Source organism: Equus quagga, chromosome 3 (assembly GCF_021613505.1).
Source record: "Equus quagga isolate Etosha38 chromosome 3, UCLA_HA_Equagga_1.0, whole genome shotgun sequence".
Classification (NCBI taxonomy): Eukaryota; Metazoa; Chordata; class Mammalia; order Perissodactyla; family Equidae; genus Equus; species Equus quagga.
In genome coordinates, this window is record NC_060269.1 from 100,453,634 (window position 1) to 100,465,956 (window position 12,323).

Sequence of the window (12,323 nt, forward strand, 5' to 3'; positions counted from 1 at the left end):
GCTGCAGTACGTCAGTGCTCAAAGGATTGTATTCCTGTGAGATCATTTCAATTTATGACAGAGTGGACCAGGTACAGGACTGTAATGTACAATTAGTCCCACTGCCATGACATGTTTTGATTTAAGAAACTTCAGTTCTCAGTCTCTTATATCTTATATGAGATCTTATATAAGATATCTTATATACATATATCTTATTATTATTTATATATTTATATATTATTATATTATTATATATATTATATTATAATATTATTATATTATATATATAAGATATCTTATATATCTTATATCTTATATAATATCTCTTCCATAAGGCAAATTTGTTGGTTAGCTACTAGTTTCAAATAGAACACTTAGCTCAGTTTTGTAACCATGGTAATTTAGCTAATGTTGTTCTTTTAAAAATGGAGAAGAAAATGTACTTTATTTTTTTTGGAGAAATTTTCTCTTTCCATTTCATAATGGTAGCAAGTAGTTAGTAAAATTGTGGCCATGGCATTGTAGAGACCACATAAGCCTTTCAAGTTTGAATGAATGGAATAAGACTTAGCAGTTGTCTTTGGAATATTTTAAATATCTTTTTGAATAGAAAAGTATATGTTTGATGTTGCTTTTGGATGGTAAGGACTGGTGTCTGGGCAGCTATGACTTTTGATTCAGTAGGTACTATACCACTGGATTAATTCAAATGAATCCATGCATGGACTCTCAGCTCGCATCCTTCAGTGTTGTTTGGTGTCCAACAATGTCTCTTCCAGGGAACGTCTAGAAGACTCTGACTTACCGGCACCGCAGAACCCATTTCCAGGAGGCACAGGATCAGTACCAAGTCCTTCATTTTGAAAAGCGGGATCTGAAACAGAGTTGGGGTGAGGAATTAAATCAGATAAAATTTTTCTTTTGGAATGGCTAAAAACTGGTCCAAAACAATCAGCTTCAAAAAACAAAAACAAAACCAGAAACTAAGTGTTGCTAAACATGCATTTACTAGTTTTCAAAATGAATTGACAAACAATTTAAAAGAATGTAAGTACTTCTTTTACTGAGCTTCAACCTGAATGAACAAGTAGGAGCAACCTCCCGCATATTCTTTAAATGCTGTGTTTCATTTCGTAAAATGAATGATGAATTTTAAAATCCTATCTGCTATGTAAAATTCCAATCTATTAAGTATCATTCACAGGATTCCATATTTCGTTTACCTCCAGAATAAATTTTGAAATGCATTTGAAATGTGACACAACCAGTAATCGTTTCATAACAAATGTTTATTTGCAGATATATGGGGTAGATCATTCTATGTTTAGGTTACCCAGATAACCATGCAGAAACATCTTTTTAAAATAAGAATGAACTGAATATTTTAGTTTCCTTTGATATTAGTGAAAAATATGTCTCAAAATTCATTTTTCTCTTTCTAAAATGAATTATCTCTTTAAATTCACTCTATAAGTTCAAAAGGCTCTTTGCTCTTACATCAATGGAAATCTGACTAGTCAAGAGATTTGCTCATCTTCTAATACTACTCTAAATTAGGCACTGTCACTAATAATCACAGATAGAAAAAAAAATGTCTATAGGTAAGTCCTTTTTTCCTTAGCTGAAAGGGTACTAGGCATGTCTTCTCTGGAACATGCTAATGGTTACAATAAACTATTATTGAACTTCTGGTGACAAATGAAGATAAATCCCCTTTATAAAGGCTTCCTGGAGATACAAAAAAAGAACTTACAGGAATCATATGGAAATCATAAAATCACATTTTACCTTCAATGCTGGCATGCACTGTGCTCTCAGGGCCTGGTGATGCCAACCAAGATAGTTCTAAGAAAAGAAGATTAAAATTTTTTCTGGACTGTACCTGGGACTCGTTCTGTATCTCTCATGCAGGGAAGAGCTGAAACCTTTATTTAAAGTGCCAATCCACCAATCAAAGTGAAGCAAAATGAGGGGAAAAAAAAAACCAAACTCTGCTCCTACAATTAGCCCACACACTCATATTGCATGCAAGGACGCTGGCTCAGTAGAGTCTTATTATTTTTAATTGTAACTCGTCCCCTGTATTTATTCAGAGAACTCCATTGCAGGGAAGACAGTAAAGGAATAATGGACGTAAGCTCTGAAGACAATCATTTTGGTGAGCTGGGGGAGATATATGTAAAATAGGTGCAAAATAAACCATTATTTGTTTTGTGCTGGTTTTTATCTGCAGATAAAGCTACTGACTCAGTGGCAACATTCTCAAGATTTTCACTTTCATGCTTGTTGTGGTAAAAATAACTCTTAGCCCTTCCCTCGGTATACACACAGTCTAGAAGCAAACACTAAAATAACTTTCTGGGCTTGAAAGAAAGGATGAAAATATTAGATGGGTAATGGATAATGAATATGTTATAATTTTTTCCTCAGAATTTCCAACATATTTTCATATCTGAAGATAATCGAATAGAGATAGCCAAACTTTTGTAAAAAATTTCAGCTGGACTCTGAAAGAATCACTTCAGATAAATCTTTGGTTCGTGTTCTTTTTGGGGAGAGGGGCATAAGTCAGAACATTCTTCATGAACCAATCAATTCAATAGGCACTATTCTCAGTTCACTCTTTAGATAGATCCATTTTCAGGCATTTAGTATCAAGCCAGATTAGTAACCTATATTTGTGTTACTTAAAAGGTAACAACAACATGGATGGGTTTTTCTCCATTAACAGATAAGAATGTCTTAGTTGTGGGTTGAACTTTATTTGCTTTTGTTATTTCTCTGCCCCTTCTTGTCTTTCCAAAGGTGTGATTTCAGACATGGTAGGGATAAGCATTTAAGATCAGTTTCTTAAGAAGGGATGAGTCAGTACACTCTTTAGGGAAGTAGAGATCTTGTCAATTACAGGGAGCATTGAGGAAGCTGGTATTTTGGGAGACAGATGTCTTCATACTTAAGTGCAGGCCTAACAGCTTCAAATAATGTTATCCAAGAAGCTGTCCCTGAAAAACTCCATTTCCCAGTGATAACTGAATTATTTCTAGGATGCAAAAAGAAGGAAAGTGAATATGTTTTGTAATAGCAAAATGTTATTGAAATGAAAATACTATTTTTGGCTTCTCTCTCTCTTTCTTTCCCTCTTCTTTTTCCTCTCCCTCTCTTTATCTCTTCTTACTTCAGCTCTGGAATGAAGTCCCTTGATCAAGTCCCTTAAACTCTCTGAGCCCCAGTTTCTTCCCCTATAAAATAAGGATAATCATTTACTACCAAAGGCTTATTTTGAAGATTTAGTGAGATGATAAAGATGCAGCAGCAGCCATACAGTGGGCGTTCAATAAATGGGCTGATTGTCCTTTGTGTGGGAGAAACTACGTCAAACATGGGATCACAAAGACACTGTGTGTGTATTTTATAGGAGGAGGACCTGTTAGGTCCATGAGCTCCAAGGAGTGTAGAGGAGGGACCTGATGGAAGACATTTCCTCTGCCTGGAAGTGGATGCTGAATCCATGGGATTAAGCTTCCTAGTTGACTGCTAAACAGGGAAATGGCGTGTGTGTGTCTATGTCTTTTATGGTTTATAAGCATGATCATGACATGTTAATAATGATGTTTTGATAGGATTCCCATGTTCTGCCTTGCTCTTAAACCAAGTATTTAATATATTGTAAGTGATGTTGCTTCTACCTTTTTTTAATGTCCTTCACACTCAGTTTTGGGATTATCGTCTTCTAGATGTTTCCCTTCTACCTTTTTTTAATGTCCTTCACACTCAGTTTTGGGATTATCATCTTCTAGATGTTTCCCTGTTAGTTTCTTTCTCCTTCCATTTCCTACAGCATACCAACATCAGACGTATCTTCCTTAGATATCAGTTTCAGCATTTCACTGCCCCACTCGAAAACTTTTTAAATATCTCTAAGGTCATAATGTAAAATTCATCCTCTGTAACTAGACAGTCAAATTAACATTTTGATTTACCTTTCCAATCTCATCTCCCACTTTCTGGAGACACTGAGCATTGATAATAATGATAATTGTAATAATGATTGTTGTAATCAGTTGAGGTTGGTTTCATTTTGCATCTAGTAAACACTTTTTTATTTTGGTTTATGTTACTGGGGAATTTAGTAAATATAATTCTAATCCTATGAAAAATGTTTTAATTACAAAAAAATCTGGAAGTCAATAAGAGTATATGAATGTGTTTCTGATAGTGATTATAGGTGTTAAGGAAGTTACCACAGCTGATGGAAACTCTGTTACGTTGATCAAGACTGTACCTAAAGAACAACCAGAACACCAATGAAAAGAAAAGCCATGTCCAGAGTAGAGCAAAAATAAAAAACTCAGAATGACAGAAGATCTGAGACACTTGAGGGAACATGTCACAGAAAAAGCTATAAAGAAAAATCTAGAGAAAGAAAATCCTGTGGAAGATATTGGTATAGCAGCTGAGGACATAGCTATTTACATCCCCTCTGTGACACTGGTCATGTGACATTGGGTGAGCAACTCAGCCCGTATATATATAGTATTTTCATACAGTAATTTCATCTGTTAAATGTGGTCTACCATAGCGTGGCATTAATTTAATTTAATTTGAATATAATGACGATAAAGTGCTCAGCACACTATCTGGTATGTAGAGAATGTTCAAAATGATCATGAGTTATTATTCTTGTTTAAATAAAGAAACATGTATGCTGGAGATCTGCTTCATGTTGGACTGTGGGCCTTGACTGTGGCTACTCCAGCCACCAATGGCAACTATAGCCACTAACTAAAATCTACGGGAATGATTTTGATTGCTTATGGGTATGTTGATTCCATGTGAATCATGAACTTTAATTTTTGCTTTGTTTTGACACATTGTCTTCTCCAACTTTCTAATCCAGCCAGACTTGTCTTCTCAGTCTCTCCAGAATATGCCATGGTTTTTCTCTTCCTGGCATTTTGGTTGAACCTTTCTCTCTGCCTAGACTCTTTTCTCACCTCTTCACAACTTGTTTTTTAAGCTCTACTCAAATTTTACCTCTTCTGAGACTCCTTCCCCCACCATTTCATTCCACTGTGATTTTCCCTTCTCTGAATTCCAAGTATTAGTCAGTCATTTGGCAATCATTCACACACTACATTTTGACAGCTTGCTTGTTATAAATCTTTCACATTTTACTTTGCATGCAGTTTTCTAACTTTTTGGATATGCTTTTCTTGTCTTTTTAACCATATAAACATTCCTGTAGGGGCAGAAATCACCCATTCTACTAAGTTGCATCTTTTAGTGTTCTACGCACATTATAAATACCATTGGATGGTATTTACTGTGGGCAGGCATTATTTTAGTGTTTTACACATAGTAATTTATTTAATCTTCACTTTAAGAACTTTATCAAGAAGATATTGTTCTCCCCTTTTCATACATGATAAACTTGATCTATAGAGAGGTGAAGTAAATTGCCTAAGGTGACAGTCAGTAAGTGGGGAGCCAGAATTTAGACACAGGTATCTTGCCCTTAAGCGCTATGCCAAAAAGAAAAACTCAATCACCCAATGGCAAATGACATGGATCAATCAATTATTGGCAGGTACAAAGAGGTACAGCACAATACTCCTGTCTGTAGGGAATTTATCAGCTATTTACTCAAAGAGAGATACACAAAGATAGTTAATGAAACATACGACAAGCCAACAGTAATTAAATTAAAAAGCACATATAATATCAAAAGGTGTAATCCCACATGGATTAACTGCTGAAGTTAAGAATGCTACAGAACAGTAATTCTCAATCAAGGATGATTTTGCACACCCCCCTTCCCCCCAAGGGAACATTTAGAAATGCCTGGGGGATAAGGAAATTTTTTGATTGTCACAATTTGCTGACAGGGAAGGAGGAGAGGAGGGATTTGCTGCTGGCATCTAGTGAGTAGAGGTCAGAGATGCTGTTAAATATCCTACAATGCACAGGATAGCCCCCTACAAAAAAATTATCCAGCCTCAAATGTTCATAGTAGTGAGTTTGGGAACTTCTGCTAGAGGAGAATGCTATAACGTTTTTGAGGTAGGAGAAATCCTTTGAGGCTTTGGGCTCAAGCATGAGGAGAATAGATTTACACTCAGACTTGAAGGAAGGATAAGATTTGACAAGATCCTCAATCAATAGCAGTGACTGAGTGAATTTAGAAGTATTAAGTTTTCCAGGGAAAGAATCTGATGGAGTGTCAGGCATGAAGCTTTAGTAGAAGGGAACAAAGGCAGAGAGAATGGTCATGTCAGGGGAATGCCAATTTTTAAAGTTGATTTTGTATGTTAGAATAATAAAAGGAATAATAAAGGTTTCATGGATCTTACACTAAAGTCTACTGTACATATTAATAGCTTATTTTTATTGACCACTTACCATGCTCCAGATGCTATTTTTATACTCCTTATCTTAATTCATCTTCATGAACCATCTCATGAGGTAAGTACTGTGAAAACTGGGCTTTAGAAAGGGTGTTATGTCCTTCCGAGTTAGTAAGTAGCATAGCTGGAAGTCAATCTCCAAAGACCATGCTCCTGACTGCTAGGCCGCCCACACTGACTGTCATTACTTGGTGTTTTGTAGGGCCAATTATCGTGTTGGTTTGGGCTAATGTTTATATCTGATTTTTAATTCTTACAAAAAATGAATAATAAATTTTTGTGAAATCTGTTGACACATTATTACCATACCGTCCTACAGCATGGGAGTCAAATTTGAATTATTTTTGCCAGCCGATAGGATAGTCAAAGTTACTTTGAAAACTATAGACAATATTAAAAACAGTTCTTTTTGTTGGTTACTATTTATTTCATCATCAAGAACAATAACCAGAAAAATAACACGATGATGATAATTATATAAATACAAAAGAAAGGCAAATTAGATAAGATCTTACTACCTCACCATATGTTTTAATTGTTTTCTCCTACAGTCCTTGTTCATGTTGAATTATTCATATTTAGCATAGTGATAATTGTAGTGTAAGTATAATTTTGTATTGGCTTTTATGCTCTATAAATATTAACATGTAGCTAAAGGAATAAATATTACATTTAAATTGTCTGGGTAATAGCTCCTCAGAATGATGCTCAAGACTCTTATTTTTTGACTTTTGGTTGTTTTCAATTTTTTACCATAAATATTGTCATTACTAAATCTTAAAAAAATTATATTTAGAATTATCTTCTTAGTATAATTTACCATGAATATGATTCCTAGTTAAAAGCATGCGTATTTTTATGATTCTTGATAAGCACTGCTGAATTATCTAAGTTTAATGCTACCAACAATTTATGTATACCAGTTTACGTGACAGAATTTGTTAATCTAATTAATCTTTTCCCATAATTTAGTAGGTGTAATACAGTATTTCATTAATTTTGGCTTTTTTTGTTTATTGAGATCTAATTGACGTATAACATGGTATTAGTTTTAGGTGTACAATGTAATGATTTGACATACGTATATATTACAAATTGATCACCACAATGAGTCTAGTCAACATCCATTACCATACATTGTTACAAACTTTTTTTTTCTTGTGATGATAACTTGGTGTTTTAGTTTATATTTCTTGATCATTATCAAGATTAAATATTTTCTTCACATATTTATTTAGTAACTATATTTCTACTTTTTAAAAATCGTTCATGTTTATTAGACACAGGGAAATTGATATTCTTATTCTTATCAATTTGTATGTTTTCTATACATGATTGAGCATATATTATAAAACATTTTATATAACACAAGTTAATCTCTTGCCATGTTGATGTAAATTTTTTGATAGACATTTAAAAAATATATGTTAAAATGCCTTCCATGTAAAGGCTTTGTATTTCACAGTAATTTCTCACATAGTGTACTTCATGTATACTTGTTGGAGTCAGGTTGAGCTCATTTTCCACCTGTCTTGCCTTTCTTTGCATGATGGATTCCAAAGTCACATACCTGGAAGCTGACAGTGAACAAACTTGGCATTGCTTTGTAAAAGTACAAGCAAGAGAGTTTGTGGCAGAAATTTGTGTAATGTATACAGTAGTTCTTGGCAGCTTGATAAGTAACCCACCCACTAACTTTGCATGTTAAAATAGTAATTAATTTGTTTTTCTTCTGGATTATTATCTGCCAGCTGATACCCATTATAAGCCCACTCCAGAAGGACTTTTGGAAGAATGGGAGAGTTGACCACAAGCCAGTATAGATTGACTTCAGGTCTTCACACATGACCCAACATGATGACATTAGAGTCAGTTTTACTGTAGAAATGGTATTTATTTTTATCTTACCCAGAAGAAGCGTCTGGAGTAGATAACTGAAAAGCTAGTCAGGAAACATGTCCTATGCCAGTCACTTAACTACTGAATTAGTTAAAGAGCGTTTATTAAAGGCTCACGGCGAACAGATCATCATATTAAATTTAATGATGGTAAAGAGAGACACTCAAGCTCCTTCTCCTCAAAAATATTGCAGTCTAGTTGAAGAAACCATACGTGACATTGATACATGAACTGACATGAACCTTATTATGAAAAATCTTATCATGTAAAAGAATATAGAGTACCAAGTGCTTAGTTGCTAAGAATGTGGGCTCTGGAGTCCGAGTGGTCAGGTTGGGATAGAGAATAATGATTCTCTAGCTGTGTATCTTGGGCAAGTTATTTCACCATTTTGTGCCTCAGTTTCCTCATCTGTAAAAGAGTGTAAATAAAGGAATCTTACAGGAGTAAATAAAATAGTGTACTAAGGTGCTTAGTGTACTAAGGTGCTTAGAATAGTGTCTGGTATATTGCAAGCATCCAATTAATGCAAATTATTGATTTAGCATAAATGTCAAAGGGATGCCAAATAAGGAGGTTATTAGAATGGGAGAGACTTAATTGTAGAAGCACTCTTTCAGAAAGTGAGTTTTAAAACCAGGATTGCAGATAAAGAATATAGACTGATAGTTATAAGGATGAAAGGCCCTTTCATATTGAACGATGACTTATGAAAAGAAAGGAACTGGTTGTGTGATGGTGAGAGAAAAGCAAATTGGCTGAAGTTAAATGATACCAGCGAATCTAGTGAAAAATGTATCCAGTTGGTAGGACGTGATATGATCATGATGTCAAACATACTGAACCTCGGTTTTTCTTTTTGGAAGATGGCTATGATAATAATTGCCTAGGAGAACAGTGAGGCAAACTAGTTTCTCTTCTTTTTTTGCATGTAAGTTACTTATAGCCAAAGGATGGTACCATGGAAATGAAAGCTTTTATCTCAGCTTTTGAGTTTTTGTTCTTCATCATGTAGGTAACTGATATTTGGATACATACATTAAAAAGTTTAATGTATATGAAAAAGAATAGATTATATTTATTGTCTTTCTATGTTCTAGGCCCTGGATATTTATTTAATTTTATCTTACAACAGCTCAATGAGGCACGTACTGTTATTATTGTCAGTATTTTATAGATGAAGAAACTAGTTGAGTGTGGTTAAGTAATTTGCCCCAAGTTTCACAGCTAGTAAGTGCCAGTCTGAATTCAACTCAGATCTGTTTGACACTGGAGCCAATTTGCACCAAATGATTTAACATTTCTCAATGGAAAGGAGCTGAATGTAAAAAAGGAATTACTATTAGTTGGGTGTTTGAATTTCATTGCAATTTAAGCGAGAGGTTGAAATTGCTCACTTATGCATTCAACAACTGAGCATTTAATGTGTACTGGGCACTGTTCTCAGCACTGAGATATGAACGTGACCAAAACAGACAAAAACCCCTCATGAAGCTCACCTACTGGAGGGGAAACAGTCAATAAACAAGGAAAACAGCTAAAATATATAGTATGAGAAGTGTCAAGGAGAAAAAATTAAGCAGGAAAGGAGTATAGGAATTGTTGGGGGTGTGTGCTGACATTTTAGGTAGGGGGTCATGGAAGGTCTCAATGTGAAGAGGTTGGGAAAGAAATGGGGGAGAAGTGCATGTGGATATCTGGGAGAAGTGCATGCTGGGCAGAGGAAACAGCCAGTGCACAGAGAGATTGTTCCAGGTGTGTTTAAAGATTGGTGGTGGAGGCCAGCGTTGGTTGGAGGGGATTGAATGAGAAAGAGTCATAGGAGATGAAATCATGTAGGATCTCATAGGTCATGGTAGTGACTTTGGCTTTTATTCTGAGTGAAGTAGGAAACCACTGGAGGATTTTGAGCAGAGGAGGAGCACGATCTGACAAGATTTCAAGAGGATCATTCTGGCCAAGTTTGATAGACTGAAGGGGGGTCAAAGGTGGAAGGACAGAGACAGGTTAGGAGAGATTGCAATGATTCAGGTGAGAGATAATGGTGGCTTGGGCCACAATAGTAGCTGTGAAAGTGATGAAACGTCGCTGGACTCTGGATATTTTTCAAGATAAATCTGGTAGAATTTACTGATAGAGTACATATAGGGTGTGAGAGAATGAAAGGAATCAAGCAAGGGTTGCATAATATTTTTCAAGGGCATATATACCTCAGCAATTCAAGTGTCATTTATCTTTAAACACAGCTATCTGGGACATATTCAAGAACTCAGAAATAAGCAAAAACGTCTCTTCAATGTTAGCAAAACAGAGAACATATAGTACTAAATTCCATGTACTTATAAGATATTTTTTTAAGTTCCTTTTTATCTTATTTGAGTTCCAGTTAAAATAAATGTCATCATTTTATCATTTTTACATCATAAGAAAATCAGAAGGGAAGGAAAAATATTTCCAGTTTTAGAAACACTTATAGTCACGAGAAATAATAGCTGAGACCAAGAACAAAGACGAAAAACAAAACAAAAACATAAAAAACAGACAGCCTGAGGACGCTTGATATGGAATCTGATATTTCACACTGCCCTAGAAGCCCCTGCTAGAATAGGAATGGGTGTTTGTAGTGTCATTGTGCCATTAAAATTAGATTAGATTTTGTTTTTATCTTTTAGTCTAGGAAGCCGAGAGGTAAAATTATAGATGTTTTGCCTCTAAAATAATGAAACGTGTTGGAATTCCTTACCCTTATCAATTTCTAGCGTGAGTACAAGCAATATTCTCGTAGATATACAGAGTGCTGGTCCTGAATTACGATCTCCTTTCCTTTCTAGAGAGCTGGCTTCACGAGCCAGAGGAAAGTATGAAGAATCTTTTTAGTCCCTTTTCTTTTAAAATTGGAACCTAGAGCAAACCTCATCAATGAATTACCAGTTATCTTTTGTCTGAAGCTGTTCTTGACACATTCCAAAGGCCTACAGATGCCCCCAAAGCTCTCAAGAAGGCCCAAAGACTCCTAGGACCAAATTCCTACAAATCTTTCAGTTTTAGTTCGACAACTATAGACTAAAAAGCCACAAAAACTTCCAACTCAAGATACCTGTAATTTCAAAGCTCCTCTCTACCCCATAGTCTTGCAGTGTCTACACTGCAAGGAGGAAGAGGCAGGAAGGAGAGGAGGAGATGGGCTCTGACAGCAGTTTTTCTGCCTTGGGCAGGGATGTGGCTCTCTCCTTGCCTAATCTCCTTTAGTCAGGCCATCTACACTGCTCTGAATTCATAATGTGGACCTTGGCCCCTTCTCTACACTCTTTCATTTTCTTTTCTTTCTAGAACTCATTTCTAAGTAAGTTGGGTGAGTGGAGTAGAAGTAGGTCAACAGTGAACTTCATTTATTTGAAAATTCACTTATGTGAAATAGTTCATTCTCCAATAAAGCCAATAAATGGAACATTATTGGTTGTACAGTGTATATCAAGAAAACTTTCACATGATTACTTCTTTCAGATTTAATTTCATCACCAAGAAGTAAATTTTAACTATTTCTAGACAGATAGGAATTACAGTAATGATTGAAGAATCTGATTGCGACTCTGAGAAACTGCATTTCACAGGGTATATGAAATGTTGGGTTAAACATCATTTTAAAAAATCAGAAAATAATTTCTGGACTGTGAGAGTCCCAGGGATGAAGAGTTTGGAGGATTTTGCTGAGTTTTAGATAGAGCAAGGTAATGTTTGGTTGATGTCGTAAAAATGTAGGACTCTAAACCAATTGACCTGCAAATGTAAGAGCCGCTTCTCCCAGACATCAGCCAGGATTTCTTATTCAGGCAAGATGAAGATCCTGTCGCTTTCCCTCTGTTGTCTCAGCATTTCTGGCTGCAACACAGAAGTGCAGAGAGGTACAAAACTGTAAGCAAAAATAGTAGGGGGAGTACACATGATGAAGCACATGTATTTCCTCTTGAAACCAGCAGGATGTATTTATCCCTGACTGGTTGCACTGTGCTTTCCAGGACATGACAAAATCTAGCCAAG

General features: G+C 35.4%; 1 protein-coding gene across 1 annotated transcript in view; it reads right to left on the reverse strand.

Annotated features, from left to right (window-relative positions):
- Nucleotides 1–12,323, reverse strand: part of AMBN (ameloblastin) — a 34,335-nt gene that overhangs the window by 11,082 nt on the left and 10,930 nt on the right. The window contains exon 3 of the mRNA XM_046655754.1: nt 788–856. Coding sequence (XP_046511710.1) covers nt 788–856 — 69 coding nt within the window. The remainder of the gene's footprint in view (nt 1–787; nt 857–12,323) is intronic.